Source organism: Anguilla rostrata, chromosome 1 (assembly GCF_018555375.3).
Source record: "Anguilla rostrata isolate EN2019 chromosome 1, ASM1855537v3, whole genome shotgun sequence".
Lineage (NCBI taxonomy): Eukaryota > Metazoa > Chordata > Actinopteri > Anguilliformes > Anguillidae > Anguilla > Anguilla rostrata.
In genome coordinates this window covers 15,711,850-15,738,685 of record NC_057933.1, presented here as the reverse complement: position 1 = coordinate 15,738,685, position 26,836 = coordinate 15,711,850, and the positions used below count along the sequence as shown (strand labels likewise).

General features: G+C 43.6%; 1 protein-coding gene across 5 annotated transcripts in view; it reads right to left on the bottom strand.

Moving 5' to 3' along the window:
• The window catches only part of cdc42bpb (CDC42 binding protein kinase beta (DMPK-like)), a 66,550-nt gene extending 45,742 nt beyond the window's left edge, over positions 1-20,808 (bottom strand). For 3 of the 5 annotated variants that reach the window (XM_064324999.1, XM_064325017.1, XM_064325008.1), the window contains exon 1: positions 20,017-20,807. In XM_064324999.1, the coding sequence (XP_064181069.1) occupies positions 20,017-20,191 (175 nt within the window). In that variant the 5' untranslated portion in view covers positions 20,192-20,807. Of the gene's footprint in view, positions 1-20,016 lie in introns of all 5 variants that reach the window. The other 2 variants (XM_064325034.1, XM_064325025.1) reach the window with 2 other exon arrangements.
• Between the last annotated feature and the right edge of the window lie 6,028 nt (positions 20,809-26,836).

The window sequence follows — 26,836 nt, the reverse complement described above, 5'->3', positions numbered from 1 at the left end:
TTCTTGTTGGATGACAGTGAAAATGTACACTTGAGCAGTTTGGAAGATGAATGCTGTGATTCCAGTTGATCAGAAAGTGTCTCAGAAAGAGATGCAGTTTCCCCCCCCCCCCCTCCCCTCCCCTCCCCCTCCCCAGTTAGGGATGATTTAGAAAGCTGGGCAAGTCACTTTACATTAAGCAGGAAGAGACAAGCTTCCTCTCAGATTTCCATTTATGGAAACTAATACAAATTCAGACATTCCCTCTGACAGAAGTTCATAGATTTCTTACAATTTATATTTTGAAGATGAGCTGGTAGATCTAATTGCAACAAAAACAAGTTGGTATGCAGTACAGAAAACAAGCAATGATCAGACAGAGACTAACTGCAGTGAGATGAGTTTTTTTGGCTAGTTAAGCCTAATTATGAAAAAACAGCTCATTTTTTAGATGATGCATGTCTCCGAAGAGATATAAACTTTTGAAATAAAAGCAAATAATTTAACTTTATTTCTGTTGAACACTCAAGCAAATTATCAAGCAAAAATTGGTTCTCTTTTAAGTTTAATTTGTTCCTTCGGCAAGACATAAACTTTCAAAATATTACATTACAAAACTATATGTTTTTTAACAACTTCCTCAAAATGAAATGTAGCCTAGTAAATGAAAAAGCTGTTAATGAAGCACAGTCCTCAAATACATTAAGATTCCTGGGGTGTGAACTTCATTTTCAATATCAAATATTGTTGAAAGTCATCCTGTGTTTTTCTGGTTTATATTGCAATGAATATTTGGGGGAAATACGCCAGCCGTAGCTCTTCTTTTTGAGCTCTCCTAGCGATTTATTTTACGGCTAAAGAAAAAATAAAAACACCAAATAGGCTACACCAACAGAGCCCGGTGGATGTAAATCCGCTGGTGCAGACGAGAGAAAATGCCACAGCTACACTGGAGGGGATTTCAATTGTTTAAACGTCTCTGAAAACTTGTTAGTGCCGCCCTTTCAAATGCTCGCGCCCGGTCTCCTGAGCTCCCTGTTCCTTCGAGCCGCGAAAAAACACGACTGTTCTGGACCAGCTCCGTCCTTCTCGGAAAAACGCTGCGTGTCGCAACCGAGAGTCTCGAAATCCCTGAGCCGTTGGCCCAAAAGCGAAGACCTACATCTCGGACCGCGCGCCGCAGCGGAGCGTGCCCGCTGCTTTAACGAGCTGCGGCTTTTCCGCCGGCTTTACGTCCTCGCTGCAGGTTCAGCGAGAGCTTGGCAGCGGAGGAAGCCCAGCGAATTAGAGATGGGAAATGCGCTGGCAGAGGCCCAGGCGACATGAGACTGCGTTCTCTGATGAGCGCGGAGAGTCTGCCGGTGACATTAACAGGAACAACCTGTTAGGCACAAAAATAAACCAAAAACAAACAGAACGAACGAACAAACACAAAAGAAAATGCTTTGTACTGCAGCATGACAGCTACTATGCTTTTCCAGTGAATAGTCTGCAAATAAAATGAACATCTGATCTATGTAGGCCCACCCACTCAATGCTTCTTTCATCTGAGAAATTTATTAGATACAGCATTTAAAGGGCATTAATATTTCCACAGAATTAGGCCTACCTTTTCAAAAAGCGTGCTAAAACGTACTTCTAGCATGCAATTAAATATGCATTTTACTTGTATATTTCAGATGTTTTTGTGCTGGGTGTGATTGGATCTCAACATCTGTAGTGTGTTTAACTTGTTATGCTTATCTTAAAGCTGCTATCTTGGCCAGGTCTCTCTTGCGAGATTCTCAATCTCGGAGAGACTCACCTGGTCACAGGAAAAAATAGCAATTTACAAAAATAATACCTACATTCTGTAAACGCAGATATTCCGAGATTCTCTTTTTTTTTTTTTTTAAAGATTACAATGGGCGATGTCCCAGACTTGAACCATAAAATAATGACTCCTGTTTCTTTGAGCCAATTGTCTTTTGGTGTCTAACATTTCTGTTGATTATTGATAGACAACAACAGAACAATAATATTTACCCAGCTGTAGGTTGCATTGAGAGCTTGAAAGAGAAAGCGCTTAATTTGAATGAAAAGTTGAAAACGGGATGTCATGCTCTAGCTACCATGCTCAAAATGAGTAATTTAAAACACATATCACTCCTGGGGTTTTTAAAGATTATTAGTCTGTGTGGCAAAAATTAATGTTTACCAGAACGGCAAGACATTATTTGTATTTTATTTCATCCTGCTATTCCCATTGTTCAATTCTGCTTCTGTTACAAGTGTCATAATAAAGCTATGAACGGCATACATTTACTTAGTATTATTGTCAGTTGGCATATTATGGCAAAAATTATTTTTATCAGAACACAAGTGAATTACTGTAAAATGCCCTGTATACATTCCAAAGACACAGTATTCCATGGGCTAGCACGACCATTGTGCATGCTGTTAAATTATAGTCTAACGGCAATATATTTTTTCTGAACCCCATGTGTCCTAATCTACGGAGACACTTTTTTGTGGCAGGTATAACTTTAAAACTTCTAGCTGCAGCAAGGACCACAATGGAAATAAGTCTTGTGACTTTTTTGTGTTATCCTTGATGTTCTTTTAATTGTACATTTACAGTGGTGTTTGCAACCATGTAATTGTCCTTTTAAAGTGAATCGTCAAATAAACAAACTAAACTAAAAAAAAAAAAACTAAAATTCTATTTAAAAAATCTTTTGTTTATTGCAAAAGCATGTGCTATTACACAATCTCTTTTGTAATGTCTTTTTTGTTTATTTTTAAATTATCCAAGGGTATGAACTTCGGCACTTGACAGACATGACCGAAAACAAGTGTGAGACACAGCACCCCGCCCAAGACCATTTGCAGGGTGTTTTCCATCAGACTGCCAACTCCGCTCATATCCAAGTGAGATATGCCTTTTTAAAAACTCTCCAAAATAATCTGTTCAAACCAAATAAACTGCACTGGAATTACACATCATCACTGTCACTGTAGACGGATAACACGCTGAAACGCAGACGGGATCACTGCAGTGCGGGGGAATTGAGCCTGTGACCACACAGAGGGATTTGCACACAGAATCCCAGCCACATGGTCTCCCTTTTACACTACATTTTAACTGAACAAAGGCAGAGCTTCACTGATACTGTTCTGGCTGAGAAACGAAAAAGTACATTTTCTATTAAAAAGGACAGCCTTCACCTTTGGTGAGTGTCCTGAACCATATGGCTTACATCGACTTCAATAAAGTCAACGCCATTTCAGAATCGCAATAACACCAAGAAGCGGACTGCTGCTGTTGCTGGCATTTCAAAAATGTTCCAAGTCCTGCTAGAATCAGAGCAGGGGTTTCGAGAGGAAGTGGAATTCAAAACATTTTGAGCAGAGTTCCCCTGTTGCCTTACACTGCAAAATAAAGCGTGATGTAGAGTAGTGCTCAGGGAACCGAAAATATGATCTTCAAAACCTGTTTGCTGTTGTAGCACCGAGTAAGCTACTTGACCTGAATTGTGTCAGTAAATATCCAGCACTAAAAAAATGGATATGCAATATTTATGCGATTTTCACTGGATGAGAGCATGTGCTAACTAAATGAAAATGAATAATGAATGCATCTTCTTTACATATGCAATTTTCATTACCCAATAACACAAGCAAATCTAGACTGGGCTTCTACAATGAACTCCTCTCCCTGGGCCTGACAGTCATTCCACAGGATAAACAACACCTGTTGTCTAAAATGCAGCCACTAGACTGAGGATAAAAAAGAAGCCATGTTACCCTCCTTCAAATGCTGTTATAATGGTTTTCTATGTGTTTTTGGATTTAGAGCGAATTTCTTGATTAGTTCTTAAAAATAACAAAAACAGTGTAACCTTATTCTGTGTGAACCTGGGCACAGAGCAGGCAGGCACGCTCAAACAAAGCCAAATCATTAGCACTACAAAGGTAACCCAAAAAAGGGAGTCAAGCCAATTTTGTTTTTGTATTACATCATCTTCAAACAGGAACTTGCCACCCCAAAGTGAGACCCGCCCGTTATGACTATTTTACATTACATTCAAACACTGGCCAATGTTTTATAAACGTTACTGCCTGAACAACCAATCAGACCCGGATATCCACCAACTCAAGCATACCGACTTTTTCTAACAGCACTACTGTTATCAAATATTGTTTACACAATAAGCACTGAAGAGAGACACAAAATGACTAGCACAGCATTTGAATAACACTCCAGCGCCTCTTGTGAATTAAGTTGATGCCATAACAAAAGGTTCCCATGAAACACATTCATTTTTAAGGCTCTTTTGCCCTAGTATTTCTTCCATCAACCAGCCATTCGTTATATTTATGCTTGTACCATCACTACGACACCCATATAGAAGCATGAGCAATCTTACATACTCTCTATACAAGCAAAACAGCAATCTTACAGGCAATCCAGCACAGCAGTCTAGGCCACAGTAGTGCGAAACACCTTTACCAATCGAGCCACTCAGAAACCAATTTGCTTTTAGGCTTTTTGTCTCAAGAGGTTTCAGTGTCAACGTGTTATGTTTAGCTAAGCGGTCTAAACATTTCATTCGGTTCTTGTTTTCTGTCACATTTTAACAATTACATTTTGCGCAAAACCTAATCCCACAAAAGCACAAGAGGGCTGTAAGGAGCCACGGCTGAGAGAAGTGCCAGAGTATCCCCAATTCAGCATGAATCAGAGCAAAAAAGGGGATTGTGCCCTTTTCCCTCCTGTGAAAACTCATTGGCTTTTAATAACGTATTTCATTTTCACACTGATCGCTGTGGTCTGTGTGAAAGACCTGGACATCCAGTCATCAGCGTTTGATTCAGCCTTTCAACGCCGGCCAGAAGGATGACGCACGAATAGAGGGCCGTTGTTGTGCTATCGCTTAGGGTGGGAGCGTCAACAATGGAAGCCACTGGGGTAGCGCCGGCTAACGACCTGACTGATGCGTGGACAGACGCGCGTTTCATCAATCCAAGTGGCAGCCGAGACACAGCCGCGGCAGACACGCTATTTTTACCCTAATCATTTTCATACAATACGCTCGTCAGATGATCTTTTTGGGCTCGGGTTACGGTCCCAAAATAGCAGGAGCCATCATCGCATCTCTAATGGCTCCTCCTTTATTCTCCCTCTCTGTGCCCGCCTGCTCTTTGCCCAACACTACAGGGAACTCAGGACAACTGGTCTACCGGTGAGCCTGCACAGCTGAGGTCCTGCTAAACCAATCAGGGTAAAGCTTTATGCCAACAGGATAAGACTGTGCCCAATAGCACGGGAGCAAAGCTTCACTCTAAGTCTCAACTTACATGTAACTCTTTGCATTGTAAGTTGCTATAAGAGAGTCTGTTAAATTAATGTAATGTCATGTACTCCGATCCAACAACCAAATGCAAAACGTATCACTTTTTTTTTTTTCAACATTAATGAAGGTGCCTTTTGTTACACTGTGGTTAATGGCACAGCCTAACCTCAGCAGTTTCCAGATACAGAAGGGCAACAGCGCAGCTGACACAAAGCTCCCTCCTCTCTGAGCCCATGCAATATTAAATTAAAATCAAACCGCATTAATGCCCCCTGATTCAGGCGATAAAAATACGCGCGGCCCTGAAAGCGGCCGTGTCTCTGCTCCCCGAAGCGAACGCCCCGTGACAGACGGCCGCGGCGCCCAAGGTGACCAGGGGAGAATGGGGCTCGTTGTTCCCCGGCCGCGACCATAAATATGACGCTTCCTGTTAAAAAACAAACGGCTCAAACCAAACCTCATTCATAACTGCGAGCGGATGAATCACAACTACTACTGAAGACATGAGAGGGGCCCCTTGTTGTCTTGTGTGTGCAGGGGGTTAAGGCCCGCGCTCCCAGTTATACTACGCCAACACTGCCTCCACTGTTCTGCCCTTTCATTGGGTCAATGGTTCAGAATTCTGGAGAGGAAGAGGGCATTATGAGCTGCATTGAATCGGAACAATATTTAGCAGTCAAAGATATGAGCCCTTCTCAGGCCAGTCTGGGCTATCAGTTCAAAGTGCGAGAAGTAGAAAGGACAATATAAAGCACCCGCCCCGTCTGTAATGGATCCCGCCGGCTACAGGCCACAGCTGGACAAGCACAGAGCTCACAGCTAAACGCCGCTGCTTAGCCGCTGCTACTGCTTTCTGCAGTGGAACCAAACTTTCATTACAGAGCGATTCACACTTCGTACAGACCATTCATTACGGCACAGGAGAGCTTGACCGCTCCAGTGCTATCTGATCCACATCCAATCATCAGTAGGAGCTTTTCCAAAGCTTTATTACCAGTGAAGACCAGGAATGATGAATGACAGTTTGAAGCTACAGCAGACATTTACCAGGCTCTCCTTTTCCAGTTACACTCAGGAGCTTCTAAGATTAGGCTAACATTAAGGGCCAAAACACAACTGCTCTTATGTGTTCTGGTATCTCTAGGTCTTTAGCTGGCTTCACAATACCAATAATAGAGTTCAGAGCTCATTACCTATGATCTAATCAGATAAAAACAATTATTTAACAACACTTAGTTTAGTGGTCTTCCAGCTTCTAATGTGGCAGTTCTTTGACATAACCATCTCGCTAAACTTTAGCGCAACTCCTGTTGTTTTTAAATGTGCTATACAAATAAAAGCGACTTGACTTAAACTTTTTACAGAAGATAAAGGTCCTACTTTGAGGGTAATAAGCGTGTTTTTACTGTTGGACTGGCTCTTCCTTAGTGTCGCTCAGCTGAGGCGTTTCAGGTAGGCTTGAGCAACACACCTCTGATTACCGAGGCAACCACTCACTTAGTTACAGGGTAGGTGTTCACGCACGTTTTCCCCCCTGTAGTCTGCGTTTTCACAAGTATAAGCTTGTCACATGAAAAAATGCTAAATGTCACGTTCATGCAAATACAGGCCGCATGCTTCAAAGAGGGAAAGATTAATAATACAACTGCTTAAATATTTTTGTTTTTAAACAGTCAGGTATTCCAAAACAAGTACCTGGAGGTTACAGAAACAGAGGCACCATTAGAATTCCCTGAACATCCAGCTGATTGGCTGGGAATGGAGATTCCTGCTGAGCATGCAGTGGAATGCTGGGGCATGAGGGGGGGAGGAGGAGGTGAGCACAGACAGGGAAACTGAGCTCCACTCATTTGAGAGCAGAAATGCAGCCATAACTTCATGAGTACAGACCTTTACATGACAAACCACTATGGACAACATACCACATGCTGTAGGCATAATTCAGAGGTAAAACTGACTTCTCAGCTCACAAATGTCAATAGATAAAAATGATATATTCATTTCTTCCTTTCCAGCAGGAAGCAGACTTATAAAAGACATTATGCCAGCCAGCTGGGTCTGCACTAAAGCACCAACAAGCTAACTAATGAATATCATTAGCTAATTCATTAGCTACAATTCAGCAGTGTTATAGCTAGGCTATTTAGCAGAAACCGAAGATGCCCTTAAGCTAACATGTAAACAAAATATTTTGAGAATGAACAGCTAACGTAATCAGATTATGCTAACAGAGAATGATGCACGGTTTGGCCAGCTATTGTGGTCAGTGAACAATGTCATCACTAAAACATTTGTAAAAGCAAATCCACCTAAAAAAATAGTTCACATCAGAGAGTCATATTTGCTTTTCCACCCTATTAGTTGACTAAACTCAAAGATGAAGCAGGCTTCAAACTTCATACATCTAAAACATATATCCGGTACGGTAAACCTGAATCGAAGGCTGGCCATTTTTCCTGACTGATTAGGCCTAATTCCCATACAAGCTGATAAACATTCATAGGTTATGAGTATGTAAAGTTTATTGAAACTGTTACAGGTTACAGTGAGTTTTTACATTGCATGAAGGTCTGTAACCCCCTATGGATCCCGCAACCAACTTCATCAAATTGGTTTAAATCCACAGGACTCTAAGATAACATTCTTTCCAAGGAGCACATGTGCTTCCAAATGGAATATTTTAGGCACAAACTAATGCATCCCAATTAGTAGCTGTGCTCATAAATTATTGTTCCATTTAGTACAGGAACATTGTAGAGCCAGGTCTAATCGTGTATATGGTATTGTGAGCGAGTCTAGTGGTTATAGAACTGGGTGTGTAACCAGAATATTGGCCAATGCCCATATTCTAAGTTGGGCAATGCCATGGGTGCCCTTCAGCAAGGTGTTTAACATGAATTACGTCTTCAGCATCTAGGTTATCCAGCTGCAACAGAAAGTAAACTACACCTATTGACTGCCCACTTTGTCAACATTGATGATGAATAAGCTATTCAATTAGATACACCTCAGACTTTAAACCCATCTAGATTACCTCATAATGGCTGACAGTAACTGTCAGGCAAACTGAATTTATTATTGTTTGGGTGGTAAGAGAGTCAGAGGAAAGTGGGTTGAATACATGGTAGTTTAAGGAACAAATATCAGTAAAGAGGCTCCAATACCTTTATACTCAGTAAGACTAATGGCTTTTTACAATAAAATAGCCTAAATCACTGATTAACTATTTAAACTATTAAAATTTCTGTATAAAGGCAAAACAGCAACAACATCAAAAAGGACATATCAAACTTCCAACAGCTACTCCCAGAATGGCAGTTATTTTATTTTGCATGTGTGTGGCCACAAGGCTGAATTAAAATACCCAGTAACCAGAGCAGATGGAGGTGGCAGCAGCTGCTGCTGGCTCGAGGCTTCCTTGGGTGGAGGCTCTGCATGGTCCTAGAGCCTGTCCCGTTTTGATGACAAATAGTTTTGAGGGAAAAAAGCTAAATCGTTACTGAAACGTTACACTGCCAAATCACGATAGTTTCTGCCTTCCAGAAAGATGAGGCTCTATAATATCTTGCCTGGCGCCCACCCATGGTGGGAGAACAGTAGGGGAAATTATTCTAGGGTCTGTGCATAACATGCAGAGGAGTAGATGCAGAATTGAAGAATCTTACAGCCATTGCCTGGTGGGGGTGGGGGTGGGGGTGGGGAAACTGCACTTATGCGGGCCAGTGGAGTTCAGAGTGTTTTAAAACAACACCTGTGCTTAAAAAGTTCCAATCCATTGACAATCCCTAGGAAATATTAACTATGATCTCCATTTCTCATCGTAAGTCTAGTTTATCAAGGATAGCGCTAGGCTTCAAAGCATCACGCTGCCATGCATGTTTTGGCTGCAGTTGAGATAAACCCTGCCGATACAGCAATATTATCTTCTGAACCAGGGTTGAGTGTTACACTGTTCCTTTTGGGGTTGTTTTTGTTCCACACCTAAAATGCATGACTTCAGCAGCACAGGTGGGAACTTTGAGACCTTTCCGTTGAAAAGACTTGGATACACTTCTGAAACTTTTACTCGTTTCAGCATTCAGCATTAGCCAATTTTCTGCGGAGGAAACCTTGACCTTCAGAACAGTCATGATAGGTGAGCCTTTTGATAGATGATGGGGCAGTAAGGGAGGGGGCGGTGGAATCCATCAATACATTCACCAAATGGAAAGGGTCATAAACATGTGGTGTAAAGAAGACCTCACTGCACTCATTCCTAGAGTATAAAGGACTCGGTAAGCTGCAGCCAGGCCTTTTTTTTTTTTTGCATACAGGCTTTTGCTTTGATTTGTTTTTGTTACCTTAAAGTATGATTTTACTCCTGATCATTCAATGCCAGCACACAACTCCTCAGTCCCTGGCTTTCAGACATGCAGGTCGAGTTTAAACGCCAGTTATTAAACAGGAAGGGTGGGCTGATGGTGCATGTCACAGTTCCAGACTATTTTTCATAGAATCTTACCATTTCTGCGAAACAGTCAGCAACGTCAAGGAAATCACACAACGACCACATCACTATCTTGTGTACTGTATGTATTCATGATTCACATTTATCCACATTAGGCAGAACAACACTTTTAGCATTGTAACTTTCACTATTACGCACAGATTTATACATATATATATATATATTAGTCCTGTAGTTGTTTTTGAGAGGAACATAATCTGCCGTAGTTATATAGACGCGCGGTACCCACAAATGTAGCTATATCCCACGGGAGAAAGGACACTCCTTGTCGCTGAATTCCAGTCATTGCTGACAAATCCAGCTGTAAAGGTCTTTGATTTTAGCCCAGCTAAAGTTACCGCAGGCCTCCCATCCGACCACAGCCTCCTAGCATGCCTGTTCTCACCAGTGAGAAAAAGTCCCGTGGTCACGGAGAGAACAACTGCACCTTACGACGACCACACCCTGGGACTGGGACATGGCTGAGGGGGGGGGGGGGGGGGGGGGACATGGCTGCGAGGGCCACCACGGTGGCTTTCAAAAACAAAAATGCAGCAGATGCGCACCAACTGCAGCGCAAACGGCAAAGGCACGACACAAGCAAAGATGAATGTTTATCTTCCCAGGCTGCCTGCAGCGATTGACAGGGGCTCTGAATCTGAAGTGCTGTTCAATGCAGCCAAGGCCCTGATGTAACTGGGAGCCATTACACCGATGGGTATACGACACTTCCTATCTTTGATCCTTTTATCCAGGAGGAGGGGGGGGGGGGGGAAGCAAAGAGCCGAAACAAGACTCTTCTGTTTTACCCCGTCACAACCGAAAAACCCTTTTTAAAGCGCTCCAAACTCGTTGATACGTGAACCCTGACCTCCGCGAGTCGGCGGCGGCCGTCAGCGCCCGTCGGCGAGAGGCCGGACTCGCGTCCGCGCGGCGAACGACGCGCAGTCGTAAATAACCGGCTCCTTTCCCCGCTCGGTGGCGTCTGGATGACACAAATGGCTTATTAAACATTGATGGAGACGTGAGTTTGCGCGGAGGGTGCGGGGAACGGGGCTCGCCGCACACTTAAGCAGAAGGGACGGCTGGCTGGCTGGAGTTTTAAAAGCGGCCGCGGCCCAATCCTCTCGCCCGGGGTTAATCTATTATCCCGCACCAGCTGCCATATGCATCCCCCAGCCCCCACCCAGCCAGTCATTTAGCAGCTTCCTGCTGGGCTCGCAGCGCACCGGTAACCCCCACCCCCACCCCACCCCCCTCTGCACCGAGCTCCATTTGTGCTTCCCCGGTCGGGCGCTCCTCCTCTCCACAGCCCGCCCATCAGGTTTCGCGCAGCCCGTCACATGGGCTAAAGCCGGGTGGCCCTGATTGGACAGGCACTCGGCTCCAAGGAAGTGGCTGGCTGCAGGTTCCCTGCAGGAGGATGTGAGCGTTCACATTTCAGATATGCGACGAGACAGCGAGGCTCCCGAGCGCCAAAAGGGATCAGAATTTCAGGAAACTGGCATCAAAACAAGGGTAATTCCGCACAATTCCCAAGAGGCGCCGTCTCAGACAGTCAACTCCATGTGAGGAATGTTAGAAAAAAATTAAGAAAAAAACAAAAAAAACAATTTTAAGCTTTCTTTAAGTTTCTATTTTTTTCCCTACTACCAAATGACAGTATCAAGAGTTACTGCAGCGCTCTCCACTAACATTTTTTTCCAAGGAGCACATGTGCTCGTAAGTCGAAAAAATTTAGGAGCACAGCATATTCCACTTAGCAGATGCGCTCTATAAATTATTTTTTCATTTAGCACACATCAATGCTAAAGAGAAAATGGTCCTGAAAGGTCCTAAAATGGGAGCAGAGCCCTGTACTGGGCCTTGTTGATTAAGGTGAAACCGCAGGTAATCCGTTTCTGAGACGGAGGCTCCGGGAGGCGTGCTAACAAAGACAATGTAAACCAGGCATTGCTCCAGCAGGTACAGCCACCTCAGCCCATAATCCCCTCAGAGACTGCGGCACAGTGGCAGAGGCGTGGGCACTGTGGGCGTTCTACCCACGTTACTGCCTGTAAACCTTCATTAAGCCACTTCCTCCTCCTCCTCCTCCTCCTCTCGAGTGGCAGGACACAGACAGCCAAGTGGATGGGAGCCCGGTGACTGCAGGTTAGAGGAAACGCCAGCGCGGTGAGAAGCACAATCCAGCCGCATTCAGAAAGGTCACCACGGTTTCACTTCCCGGCATTTTACAATGGCCGCGTCATGGCAACCGCCTACACCGTTACCGCTGACCCCCCCCAGCACTCGCGGCCGCACAGAAGCACGCCGCCGGCCGGGCCCGAGCGACCCTGAAAGCCAGTTAACGGCACGCGGGTCTTTAGCCGGCGGTTAGCGCGCGCGAGCCTTTCTTTGTTTCTCCTTTGTGAGAGCGGCGGGACCCACAGAGCCGCCCCCGAACATCAGCACTTCCCTTTCTGTGGTCTGGCCTGGTGCACAGAGCCAGAAGCGAGAGTTCATAATCAAAAGCACGGAGGAAACCTCTGCGGTGACCGCAGCGCTTTCGAACCCCGGTCGCACCGCTCGGGTTCCCTGACGCAGAGTGAAAGTGGGGGTGAGGGCACGCCGCTCTTTATCTCCCTCACACGAGCCGGCCATATTTGAGGATGACTCAGTACAGGTCAGCAGCATTCCTCTTTCTGAAAACAGGCTGAGGGAATGGAACAAAATGTAAATATCCTGTAGAGTAAACCAGGGCTGAAAACAGTGATTAATATGGCTGGTACATCTAGTTAAAGTCAGCAGAAACCAAATCCTTTGATGCTTCCTTTCAACATCAGCTATGGAAATTCACCACGACAAGTGTAATAATCTAGAGGAAAGCGCTCTGTAAATACACACTACAGTCGTGTAAACAGAGCCATTCCAAACGGGCGTTTTTCTCAGGGCGTGACGAGCAGTCGCGGCGACCGGAGCGCTATCTCCCCCTTCATCTCGATCCAGAGGCTGGGAGCTGGGCCGGTAGCGGAGGGGTACACCTAAATTGCGTACGTCATCAACAAAGCAACTGCAATAAGCGCCAATTACATCAAGTGCTGTTTACACTGCGCCGAGTCAGCAATTTTCGAGACCGGCGTGGGACGACCGCAAAATTAAGACGTGCGGCATGACAAAGGCAGACATTCATCATCTCATTCTGGATGCGCATGGCCTGAAACAAACACTGAGCAGCCATGGGTTTCTCCCCCCTCCTCCTCCGGACCACAAAAAATAAGGTCATGGCGGTTTCTTTAGGAGGTGCATGCAGTGCAGTGCATTATCTGGGATTCATTATGCGTCCGTCTGTCAGGCACGGCTTTGGCCTGGGCAGCTCTGTGGTGACTGGTCCCTTCCTGTGAGCGCGTCTAAAATGCAGCTGCCACTTCCTGCTCTCACTGGAACACAGGAAGAGAACCTGTGACCAAGCAGGGAGCTGCAGACAGGAGGGGAGGGCGGGGCTCCCAAAGGAGTCAAATGAGGCACAGGGTGCACAAGGGATTTCGCTCAACGGAATCTGCAGGCTAGCCCTCGTGCTAACAAAGTCACACTGTCTTTGCGGGAGTTGCTCGTCAGTTATAAGCAGACCTGGGTCAAATACGTATTTGTTTTCAAATACTGTCCTGTTTTACTGATCTTGTCCGGTGTATTTGAACCAATGAAAAAAAAGTGCAAACCCCACCTTCTGGTCGTATTGCCAGGCTCAATTACACCAGACAAGACCAACAGAGCACAGAAAAGTATTTGAATCCAAAACAAATACGTATTTGACCCAGGTCTGGTGATAAGGAATAGTAAAACAAGCTTTTTGTGCAGTCCAACAGAAACTGGGCTGTGATGGAAATCTGAGTGAGCCCATTTCATTTTTTTCTCTCCCTTCCCTCGATTTTAAGGCTTCTTAAAAGACTTTAAAAGGCCTGTTACGTTTCACTGAATCTTCTACTTTCATCCTTTCCGTCTCCAACAGAGGTTAACGATGATCGACTGCAGCCCCCTTCGTTTTTACTTCTGAGGAGTGCGCCACTGAAAGAGACACTCGAGCGATTAAAGGAAGCCGGATGCGAATGATAAAGGAACAAAGTATCTGCGCCGGCGCGGCCGCGGTATCTGCGCCAGGCCAGACGCCAGCGCTGCCAGCGATTCCACGCACGCTCAGCGCCAGCTGCTTCCTGAGAGCGCGTGTGCGTCAGGGGAGCGGGGCTGCAGCGAAAATCTCGACAGGGCGTGCCAAAAAACGAGACCGCCACCGCCACGGCAACCGCACCGGCCCCCTCTCTCCGGCTACGGACCGCCACGCGCACGGGGGGGCCCGCTTGGACGCGCGGCGCGCGGGACGAACAGCTGAGCAAAGGTCGGGCGGAGAAGGGAGAGGGGCGACCCGACACCGCGCTGCTGCCGGTGACCTTGGGAGGGAACAGACGAGGCCTCGCCCGGGCACCCTGGCAACCGGGACACAAGCAGAGAGAAACAGCCCGGCCCACTCGGGCCCGCGGGCCTAATAATACACACACGCACGCACGCACGCACGCACGCACACACACACGCACGCACACACGCACGCACACACGCACGCACGCACGCACACACACACACACGCGCACACACACACACACACACACACACGCGCGCGCGCACACACGCACGCACACACGCACGCACACACGCACACACACGCGCACGCGCACACACACGCACACGCACGCGCACACACACGCACACACACACGCACGTACGCGCGCACGCACACACACGCACGCACCGCTGAGACAAACCAAGCGGGCGCCAGCCGTTTCTCCACCGAGGCGACCCCGCGTCAGCCGGCCGGTTTACAGCGCTTTGCGATTGGGCCAGCGCATTGTGCCACTAATCTGTGTCACGCCTGTGGCCCAACACTCCGGCAACAGGGGGGGGGTGGAGAAACAACACAGGTCCGGTGTTTAGGGAGGAAATTAGCTGGAATGAATGGAATTTTATTTGGTCATGCTATCGCAGTGCAGTCAGGTGACTCCCGTTCCCGAAGGAACACAGGAACTATAGCCCTGGATCACAGGCCTATCCATTTCAAACTTAGCAACGTCCACCCAAAAAGGAAAAGACGGACGGGGGGGGAAAAACCAGCAGGGCAAAGAGAGAGCGGCTTTTACACTCCCCTTCTGTTGTATGGCTTCCACCCCCACCCCCCCCCCCCTTTCTTAATGGGCATTCCTGACAAGCTCTATCCTGCTCTTCATCTCTCCTTGCCTGTGATGCACTGCCATATTGTGGAAATGATTCAGAGGCCTGTCAGCCGCACCTTCAGCTACAACAATTCAGGCTGTGCGAGAGACCCGAAGCGCGGGGAAAACACAATATTTTAGTAATCTGAAGCCTCGCGCACTACACGCAGGGCAAAGGGACACACGATACATTCGAGGAGATAGGAGCCCGCAAGCCCCATTTTGATTAGTGCACTTCCTTTCCGCGAGGCAGGAACGCTGGGAAGGAGTGGCTATCAGCTTTGACTGTTGTGAAATCTGAGGAACAGGCAGCGAGGGGGCAGCCAAATCCATTCACTCTTTTCGCTGAATGTCAACAGGGAGCCAAGAAACGTAATCTTCGCAAGCAGAATATATTTTCCCTATCGGCGTTCCAACTTCATAACTTAGCATTTCCTAGTGAGCGTATCATTTTTTGTGTGCGTGGAAGAATTTTGCTGAGATTTCAAGGGGGGGAGGGGGGCTTCTTTGATGCATGACAGTTAAATTGAACTGAACCATCTACTCCCTGCTACAGAGTAGAGTGTGTCTGAAGCCAAACTGCATTTTTGTTGCTGGGACCGTGATGGATTCTTGCTGTACTGCCTGCCAAATTAAGCACAGTGTTTAAGATTGCACTCTGAAAGGTAAGCAGTGAAAGGAATTACATACTCTACGCCACACCAGCACAGTCACCCACAGTGGTAAACAAGGTCAGTTCATCCGTAAAAAAGCATTACAAAAATAATCTTTGTATGAAAAAAAACGTAATAAATGTTGATCTCACTAGAAAAGCCCACCACAATCAGGCTCTGAAAACAATTTAGAGAGTTTACTGTCGTTATAAAGGCAATAACATTACCAATGCGGATAACAACATCTGGAATCGCAAATACTGCAATGATGTAATAACACGGGGCCAATACTTTAAGCTTTGTAAAGAACCTGAAACAGCCGGACAGATGTACATATGAATATTAAAACATATATTTAGCACATTGCTCGGAGGCATTGAGGGAACAGAAATGGACTCCCCTGGCTCTCCTGCCTCAGAGAACAGGAAGCAGAAAACATCTGCCCAACAGACAGAGGAACTGCGGACGAAGACACAGACCCTAACGCTACGTGACACTGCCCATAAATTTATTGCTTTTTCAGGAATTAAATTTTTTTTTTCTAAAGGCCCTGTTACTGTGTCTAACAGCTGCATACATTAACGCAGGAATAAATACCATGCTGACATGTAATATTAACTCTTTTTCAGTTCGAAACCTGATCTCAATTCTTGAGGCAAAGCCAACGGAGGGGGTGTCTCCCTGTACTGAAATTTCCACAACAGCTAGGCTGGTATATGAACCATGTTCATCTTGGCCGAGTTAAACTAGCAAAGATAACAAGGACCGTTCCTGAGTACAAATTCAGTGGGTAACTTATGTTCTTCTGCGATCACAGTCTGAATTTATCTCTCCCTTCAATTCTTCGATTGTTAAAGAACCACAGTCCAGTCACTACTGGTTGACATCAGCAGCCATTATTACAGAACTGTTACACTGGTACAGTTACCCGTTATCCATAAACAGGGAAACACATTTATGCTAATTTCTTTCATCCACAGCACCACTATTAACTTTATGGTCAGTCCATATAGGACTACTGGAAAACCAGCAGTCCCTATATGGACAGGGATCTGTATGATCTCGATGTCCTTTTGACATACAAAACTGTGGCACCTGATAAGGTCAGATCCACAATGAAGAAACAAACAGTTCAAAGAACACAGACCTGGAAACATCCAGGACAGGAGGGATCTTACCAGCTGAGTACTGCAAAACAAGAAATGCTGGCTACAACAATTTCACCAATTGGCCTAAAGACAAATTCATGGGACCAGAAAAGCTTGCCATTTTGGCTCGTTTGAATAAAACACAAAATTGAAACTTTGGTTGTAACAGCATTTAACAACAAATAAAAATACATGCACATAATACATTGCATAATGATGTTGAAAGGTAATATTTAAAACATCATATGGATTGCAAGTGATAGATTTCTTTAGCTGAAGCAATATGAGCTTTTTATGTAGTGGTCTAAAATAGGTTGGGATTTAGGCTAAATATTGCCACCACAAAAAAGTTTCATTTTAGATTGTTTGCTCTTTAGATGCAATCATGTGTGCTTGCATACTTTTCAAAGTACATTTTATAGAGCATAAAACAACACACCTTAGAAAAGTAGCAAGCTTCTATAGACTAAAGTCTACAAGACAGTGACAGACCTGATAAGATTTTGAATACTGTTGAAACTTTAATGCATTAGTTAAATGAGTGTCTGGCTAAATAGTAAGCCAAATGTATTTGGAGGGCAGCATGAAATGAAAGAATTATTATCCATTAAGCAAACCACCTCATTTTCCAATTAAAAGCAGGCAGAAACATGCTTTCATGACATCACTCCATCTGGGGAGCACTGCCTATACACCGTACTCAACAATGGTACAGTTTGATGAAGGACTAGCTAGCATTCACTACCACTGAAAAATGGTATAGATCAGCCACTACAAGTAGGCCTACAGCTCCCCAGTACTCACACACTGGATTCAAAAAACCAAAGTCAAAGCTCTAGTTACAGAATTGACTCTACCTCCAGCACTGCCCACACCCATTTCAGACTTCAGTAAGCTCTTCCCTGGGACTGAATTATGAATGACATGGAACAACACTAGTATCACAGAATGGATGAAATATAAATAGGATGGGGAAAACTGCAGGGTAAATGATTGTGATCTTACAGCATCTTAGCAGAAACTGACCATAAAAGGTAGTCGGTAAGAATTACATTACATGACATTTATTCGGCAGATGCTTTTATCCAAAGTGTACAGCCCTGAACACACTTCCTTCAGCCATGTGCTCAAACAGGTACAAAGAGTACTTTAGAAAAATGACTCTCTTCAGTTGTCCACTGTAGACTGAGTAGGGGCATATGGTAAATTATATTCCACAGCTCTACATCTACTGACAATCCTGAGAGAATCCAAGGCCTATTTCCAACCCAGGGAGCAAAATGGCAGAATGAGAGGAGGGACATATCACAGCCTAATCTTCCCTAACTTTTCATATGTTCTCATGCTCTACTTCACAGGGGAAATATGTGTGGCCACTTTCATCTTCACCAGGGACATTAAAGAGATTACATCAATCATGGTTTGACTTCTACTGTGGCCGTCAGCTAGAAAAAATCTAGGAGTGGTCAGGCTAGAAGCAGTCTCTGAGAAACACACAGTTCCATCATGCTCACCTGTCCTTACCACACAGTCCAAATTGTCCATAAACATACGTAGTATACCTAGAAAGGGGATTAGAGAGACACAGAGCAAAGCAATCAGATCCACTGAAAGCTTTCAACTCATGATGCAATTTGCCCTGCCTCAGTCTCCCCCAAACAGGTATCCAACACCCTCCAGTTTGGAGAAATGTAAGAATGAACACAAACCTTACATAGACTGCATTGAAGCGTGTATATCAGAATGTTTACACCATATTTTGATGTAGACCGAAGCCCTGGCCTAAGTAACATGGAAAACAATTCTCTCCACACACAGCTTAAGCAACCCCGTAGACTGGCCCTTTCAGAGCAATTCCCAGCCATACGAGAATGGACAGGTCTTGGGAGGACACTAACACTGCAAGGACCAGATGTGATTCAATAGTTAGCTACCCAGGTTGTAATCTTGTTACTGACGTCAGTAACACTACAGGAAGCGAATCCTCTAGTTAATGTGCAACTAGGGTCCAGAGGCCTGCTCAGACACAGCCAGACACCCCATCAGGGCTGGGAGGAAGATGGTATTGGATGAAGGCAGGATGGGACTAACAAATGGGCAACATCGTACTCATGTCAACTGCCCTATGTAGACAGGCAAAGTCCTAAGCCAATGTTTAAAAAAGTGGACGGGAAAAAAAAAAAGCCTTTTGAAAAGTGAAAGGGGGTTTCACCAAAAATATTTCTCTCAAGTTTCTAAAGTTGAAAGACAACACTAGCTTTAACAAGCAGCCACTGCTTTCATCCATCTTTTTTGACCCAGAAAATGTAAACCTGAAGAATCTCAGACCATTGCCTCAAAGCTATTTTTTTCCTCACTATTCTTTCTGTGCCATGCAACTGTTCAACTACCTGTCTCAAACCATCTCATTGTTGTACGAGGAATATGAGCAATTTCTATGACCGACATAATCTCCAGAAGTGAAAACTGCCTGTAACCTGAACCCCACGTTTTACATCGCTTTGAACAGTATGCACGACCAGTTTATTGCCGTTACAACGAACAGGCAAGAGCACCGTGATAGTGGACAGGGTGTGCCTCATGTTTCCTGGAACATTTCTCAGAATATCTAAATCATGGTTCAGAATGTTTCTGTAAAGTCCAAGGTGGGAAGCAAGGGCAGACATGTCAGAATGTGACAACCCATGCTGGCATTGGCAGCACCAAAATACATCCAAAAACAAAAGGTAGCCAAATTAATTAACCTAAAAGAAAGGGGTAGACCTACCAATGACCACATAAACACTGCCACATTTAATTGTCGTTGTAAGATGAATTGATACATACTAACACGGCGTCAATGTGTGTTACCTATTGTAACTGATCCATGCCATTCGTTGGGAATTTTCACACTTAAGATGAATCCACTTATCCTTGAAAGCTATGGTATTTAGCTTAACTCTATTTTTATTGCAACGTTAGCAGCTAACTATATATTAGTTGCGGTTTTTGGCTGGCTAGCTCGCAACATCAGAGTCGAATCAATGAGCATCGGGGAATAAAGGCGACAAATGCTACTAGCCAGCTTGAAATGGTCTGCCAATGTCGACGGGCGGAAGAAACTATGTAGCAAGCTAGCTAACTAGCTTAGCTAGTAGGTCGAAGTGATGAATTGCTAGCTACAGTCTGGGACATACTTACCCCATTCCAGAAATTCTGACACATTTTTCTCCCTTCTTAGAGGCGAGTTGCTGCATTCGTTGTATAAACATATTAAAATATCCAGAAGCGTTTCGACGCTCAGTGAACTTTCATTCTTCTGGTGGCCATCCAGGAGCAACTGCTCCAACTTCTTCAGTCTCACCTTCGCTGACATTTTCTTCTATCCAAGTTACCACTCCCTCCCCCAGAACGAGCACCCCAAAAATTCCTGTCGAGCCGACGGGGTGACCCTGCCTCCCCCTCCTCGCGCAAACAAAAAACAGAGGGTTTATCTGGTCGAGGTGGAGAGCTGAACTCCCGGACTTCTTCAACTAACAGCTACAAACCCGACATTTTGTTAAAATGCTATTTTATGGTCCTGGTGCGTTATTTGGGTTGTTCCCGAAGCCACCATGTTACTTTCCCTCAGATTCGAGATCCAGCTGGTCCCATTTGCTCTAATCCTAAACAAATCTCCACTTTCCACTTTAAAAAATGGGTTGTCTCAGGGTGTTTTTCCGTCGATCAAGGCTCAGCCTCATGCGTCGTCCATTCGCAGTAGTTTGGAATGCTAACTATGGTGTTCCCATGACTATCCAAATATATTGGTAGCTTAATTTGAAATTGAATTGAAGGATTGTTGTTTGGCTTTGTATGTGGCTTCTCCAATTAAACCAGCTCCCACTGGCCGGTTATAGTAGTCTGGAATATGGCTGAAGTCCTGTCCAGCCCTGTCTCTCCTGCTCGCTGTGCATCCAGACCGGGATCATGGAGCCCCGCCCACCGACACCGGAAACACCGTCAACGACAATGACGTCATACAATGATTGACAAGCACCGGGAGATAGCTGGCACTGACTTCATCTACAGAAGACACCCATCACATTGAAACACACTTCCATTAGTAAATGAGAGCATCATTCCACATTCACTGCGCATAAAAGGATCTACATATGGCATCGTCCATTTTATTAAAAACTAGCGCGTGAATTATCGTCCGTCTCAGAATTTAACTGCCAGTTTTATTTTGTGCTTGTTGGAGTGTTTGCGATGTGAAATATAAGCACACAAATAAAGGGAACAGGCTATGTGAAAGTATTTCTGGAGGGGCATAATGATAATCTTTTCCCTTGTAGCCAGCAGGAATGTAGCTCCCAACCTTGACTGTCCTTATTGTTTAATTTACTGAACCTCAGTTATCTCAGTAGTGATGGTCTTAAAGAAGAGTGATTGATGTGGCCACAGGCTGCTGCATGGATAGTTGTAATAAAGTCAGAACTGTATTGCAAATATGTGTTGACATTCAGAAGCTTTCATTGAAATTTTGCCTCCACTTAACACCTAGTAAGAAAGACTGTTTTATTTGTTTGACTGAAAAGATCAACCACTTTCAATACCCAAAAACATGAGCAATTAATTTATTCCTCAGATGAAATCCACTTAAATTTTGCTTTGATTTTTATGATTAATTGTTTCGCCCTACTGTTCATGCAGTTCAAGCACCAAATACAGTTCCTGTGGTTATTTCTACCGTTTGTACTCAACTTGTCAAGGACCAGTTCCATACAAACAATATGCCTTCAACAATCATAGTAAACTTACATAAATATAAACTATGAAGCCCACAGACACTGCAGCTCTATAGGACTTTTGAGTTTGAGGTCCCAGCTCTACAGAAAAGACAAACTTGGAAAAACCAAAAAATAAAAAATGAGAAAGAAAAGAAAGTTGTTTGGCAATCTACGGGCCTGCCTGCTGAAAACAATCTGCATCCTGTTTTCCTCTTCTTATCTTAGGTGCGTATTGTTGTAAAAAAATATCCTGGGACGTGGGAGTATCGTGTGGTAATAGGCCTGATGATAAGATCCATGCGCAGTTTACAAACATCCACATAGTGTTTTTTTATTTCATAGCTACACCCCTTATTGAAAAGTCTAAGGTTTTTCGGGAGATCAGTAAGCACAATGTAGCACAGACAAATGTTCAGTGTTAAATCAGCTCAGAGTTCATTTTACTCTGATAGAGTACATATGATCCCATTTGGACTCATGTGAACTCTGTCAGAGTAGAATTAACACTGAACAAGTTATTTTTTCAGCTCACTGAGAAAAAAAACCTGATGTGGCTGTATCTCATTTTCTTTAGCATGTAAGCTTGAGAAAGCATTTGTTGATAAATTAGAATGTGTATTGCAGCTGGCTGCTTGATACCCTGTTTTTCCTAGTGGGCTGAAACTGATATGACATAAGAATAATGAGTTTGAAACCTCCCACGTACTCAGCCGCAGCCCCTGCTGTTCGTTCTCGGAAGAGCTGGCTTTCCCAATGCTGCGACTGTTCTGTTTCTGCTGGGCAGAGTCGTTGTTTCCTCACAAGGGGAGAGAAGCAGGATGTCCTGGGCAGTGCAGCTGGACAGCAGGACGCACCAAAGCCGTGACCTTAGTACGACCCCCCCAGACCAGCTCCTTGCCCCCCCACCACCCTCCACTCCCACCTCCACCCAAAATCCACTCTCAGCCCCCATCTCAGATTTTCAATCACATGTGCTCACACACACACACACACACACATGCACAATGCACTTGTTTTTTCATAGTATTTTTCATCTGAGGTGTAATACATGATTTTCACATTCATTTGCCGCCCTTAACAGTTATAGTTGCAATGTTACGCAATGCATATTTCACAGCAAGATAAACAGATAGTTTCACTACACCAGTGCGCGCAAGGGTTTATGGTGAGCCAGGGGATGATGCTCTGAGTCAGTATGCTTGAACAATGCTCTCTGTGTGCATGTGTGTTGTCTTCTGTGCCCTGGAATTCCCTTCTCCTCACATTCCACTAATACCATAGCATTCCCAGATACAAAGTGATACAAGTGTGTGCATGTTTATTTGTGTGTGTGTTGGGGGGGGGGGGGGTCAATGAGTCTGTAACACCTTCATGTCTTCCTTGATGACACTGCACAGACTTAGTATTCCATACTCACTTTAATTGTCAAGGCCTTTATTCAGGTTACAGGGACAAAAAGTAGAACACGTCAGCTATCAAACCTACGGAGTGCAGCTCTTGCCATGTTTGCAAAGATTGCATGCAAGACAGATTAAAGCAAGATAGCTGCTTGGAAAGAAAAGCAGCTATTTGCAACGATACTTGATACAAGCAGGAAGATAAAAGCCTGGAAATGGCATGAATTGGTAGGATTTAAAGGGATGGCTGGATAAACTCTGAAAAATGCAAGTAGGACGTCAGAGCAAAGTGATGACTCCACAACCAGAATGACTGAGAGAATAATCAATATCAATGCTGATACGGTTCAAATGTATATGTTAGGCATATCAGCAGTGTCTGCTGACTGGTGTAACGGCTCTTGCACTGCAAATCAACAGCCCCTGACAACATTCAATGCAGTACATGAGTGGTCAATGTAGTAGGGCAGTTGGATGCAAATAGGAGACCACCAGACCAGCCATACTAAGATTCTACCTGTAGACTCCCTGTCAGTCAATAGAAGATGGGAGGTAGCATGACAAGCATATGGGTGTAGGGGGATTCCCGTCGAACCATCTGTTCTGGCAGGTAGAAACAGAACACACAGTAGTGCTGGGCAGCTGGTCATGGCTGGCACAGGAATGATACAGATTTGAATCCAAAATGTGGGGCCCATCAGTGCACACTAGAACAGTGGCTTAACAGAGTGAGCCACTCAAGCAGCCCCAACAATTCTCATTCATCCCAACAAATAGGAATCTCGTAGATAAGCCACTGTATAGTTTGACCAGAACCATAAAAGTGTAAAACCATAAAAAACACCTTTTTTATTTTGCTTTTACTTTGCTGCCCAATGAGTCTATTTTCAGTGCTGATGTATTTCCGCCTGCCTCGTCATCTTTTTTTGTTTTTGGTTTGGCAGTGTAAATATCTGTCTCTCAGCGGTCCCTGTCTTATACACAACCTGTCTGCTTTTCTGTCCATGTCAGTTTCTGTCTTTCAGAGTCCTCTGACTACCTTGCTACAGTCATTCACTATAAATTAAACATTTTAGCATGGAGATTACATAATAAATTGTATTTGTTATCTGTTTTGATATTTTTGCATTCTTTGCACCCCTTTTCTTTTTTGAGAATATTATCAATATTTTCAAATAGTTTAATCTCAATTTAATTTATACAACCTGCTCATTCTATTTTTGAGGAACCTTGATTAACACAACATTATCACTATGATTTGGTAAGATTTTAGACAATAAACTTTGTCCGATTTAGTTTTTTTTTCTTTCTGTCCTCACTTTTCTGTTTCACTTCACAATATCCTCTAAAATCCTATTATTGAGATGATTGCACTTTTGGATCCTCACTGCACTAAAAGACGGAAATGAAACAGCATTTGCCCAAGGAGGGAAAGTGGACGTTATCAGATTGACTCCTTTCCTGCAAATTACAGATTAATGGATTAACTCACAGTGCGGAAAGGGTGGGGCTGCTCAATCATGATTGAGGAAATCCTGTTTAAATGAATACACAATTGCATATATTATGACTCCCGCAATTCTAATAGTCATTATTGACACCTAACACCAATCCACAGAGAAAACCCTACCTCACTTTTGCCAAAGATGGAAGAGGGCGTCATCTACTGGGCATAATTGGGTGTTGCAGTTATGATCGACGTCAGAGGAGCAGCTTGGTTAAGCGTCCTCTACTGGATGTTAATTGTGCGCCAACGGTATAATTTAGTGCATTCCATTATATCAGTTACAACTTTCATCTATGAGGGTAAAGCCCAATGGTATTAGTATGGGCCTAGCACATTATACCGTTCATAACTGTGAATAAGCTCTTGATAAGAGATGTGCCCAGGCTGAAATATGGAATTAAAAACAACAAAACTGTCAGTTAATTATTTCCTCTGTCATGGCCCAGTTCTGAGGACACTGAACGCTTTTGGATGTTAAATTAATATTTTACTAAAGCATCAGATGAAAACTATAACAAAAAATTTTACGTTGTGAATGACAGTACATTTTATTTTTTTGATTGCAATAATTTATATTAATCCTTTTAAGTTAAGAAATAAAACATTATTATTTTTAGCATACTAGCATAAGTCAGCTAACCAGGTGTGAAGCTAAGCCAAGCTGAATCAAATACAACCACAATTTATAATTGGATTTAATTTGTACTTATGCTAGAATGATGAGAAGATGTGAATCATTTCATAATACTTGTACACTTTACATCTACAAGTTAATTCAAAATAACACCATATACCATATATATTAGGACTGTTCATATAATGTGAAACTGAAGAAAACAGCATTCAAAAAATGCTATATGTGGTATACTTGTAACTCCAAAATATTTATGTTTTATCATGTGTGGAAAAGACAACATTTTAACTTGTTGCAGGTAAACTGAGATGCACAAAATGAAATGAGACCCAGTCTATTGTTATGTCAACTTGTCTGCTAATGGCAATACCACAGTATATTCTTGGTTTATGTCAGGTTACCAAGCACAGATTTGGTTGAATTATTTTTGCATTGATGTGTCATGTAAAAAATAAATCAAATTTTTCAGAAAATACATTGTGTGGTGTGATGTATAAATAGAATAGAAACTGCTAAAATATGCACATTCACTTCATTTAAAAAGGGCAGTGAGCAGAAAAAAGATCAATGCAAATTAATTAGTATCAACCGATTAACAAAAAGCTCTTTTGAGCTGGTGTTTCTGTTCAGGGGTAAACTGGGGTTCGCTTCTTCGGCACACCTGACAGGAGCTGCTGCACTTTCAGATCCCATTGAAATGGAAAACACATTGTGCACTACAGGATAAGAGCCTCCATTATAATTTCCAGCTCAATTACTAAGCTGTGCATTGAAGGGAAAAACAAACTGTTTCTAATTCTAGCACACAGAATGCATACTGGTGACCATGTACAAACCAAGTTCACGATCTTCTCCTGCAAATTTATACATAATTTATAATTTATAATTAATAATGTTATAGACAAAGCATTTGAAATGTAGTGAAATGTATTGACCATTTCCTTCCAATCAGAAGTCAGTTTAGACCTTGGAAAGAAAGCTCACAAATTATTTATCCACTAGATCATTTAAATACAGCACTTGAGTTCTGAAACACACCTAAAAACAGTAAGCACCAAGGCCCTTCAGGATTCAAGTTTACAATCTCTCCCTGAGTTTAAGGCATGTCTATTTTGGAGGTGTTATGTGGTACAATACTCAGTTTTCCCACAAGAGGAAGCAATGATCCACCTTTGATTGAGTGTCATCCCTGTTCCTGAGCTCCTGTTGACAGGGTCTGGGTATATCACCTCAAATTGAGCTCCCAGTGGATGGATTTTGAAGACTGTGAAAACACACAATTTTACTTCCAATAAAAAAAAACAAAAACAAAACAGAGAATCACATAACTGTTAATGAGACCCTCCAAATGGGCTCCTAGTGTCAAGGTAGTTGACATAATTTCTACTGGAACCCATTAAGGACAAAAGGCATTCTTTAATACTGACATATATTGACTTGCTGGGGAATTTGTAAGGCTTTATTGCTGTTTTTCCATGTTGAATGTATCCCCAGAGATAAATTAAGACGACAAGCTCTTCACTGGTCATAAATATGATACAACTCTTATACCAAGGTTGTTGTCTTCTGGAGATATGATGTGAACATTAATCTCACTTCTAATTAATTCCATGCGATTGTATCCATGGCCAGTTTTTTGATGTACAGCTAAGCACTTGAACTTCCAGAACAGAAGCTTTATTCATCTGGAAATAGGAATTATATGTGATCT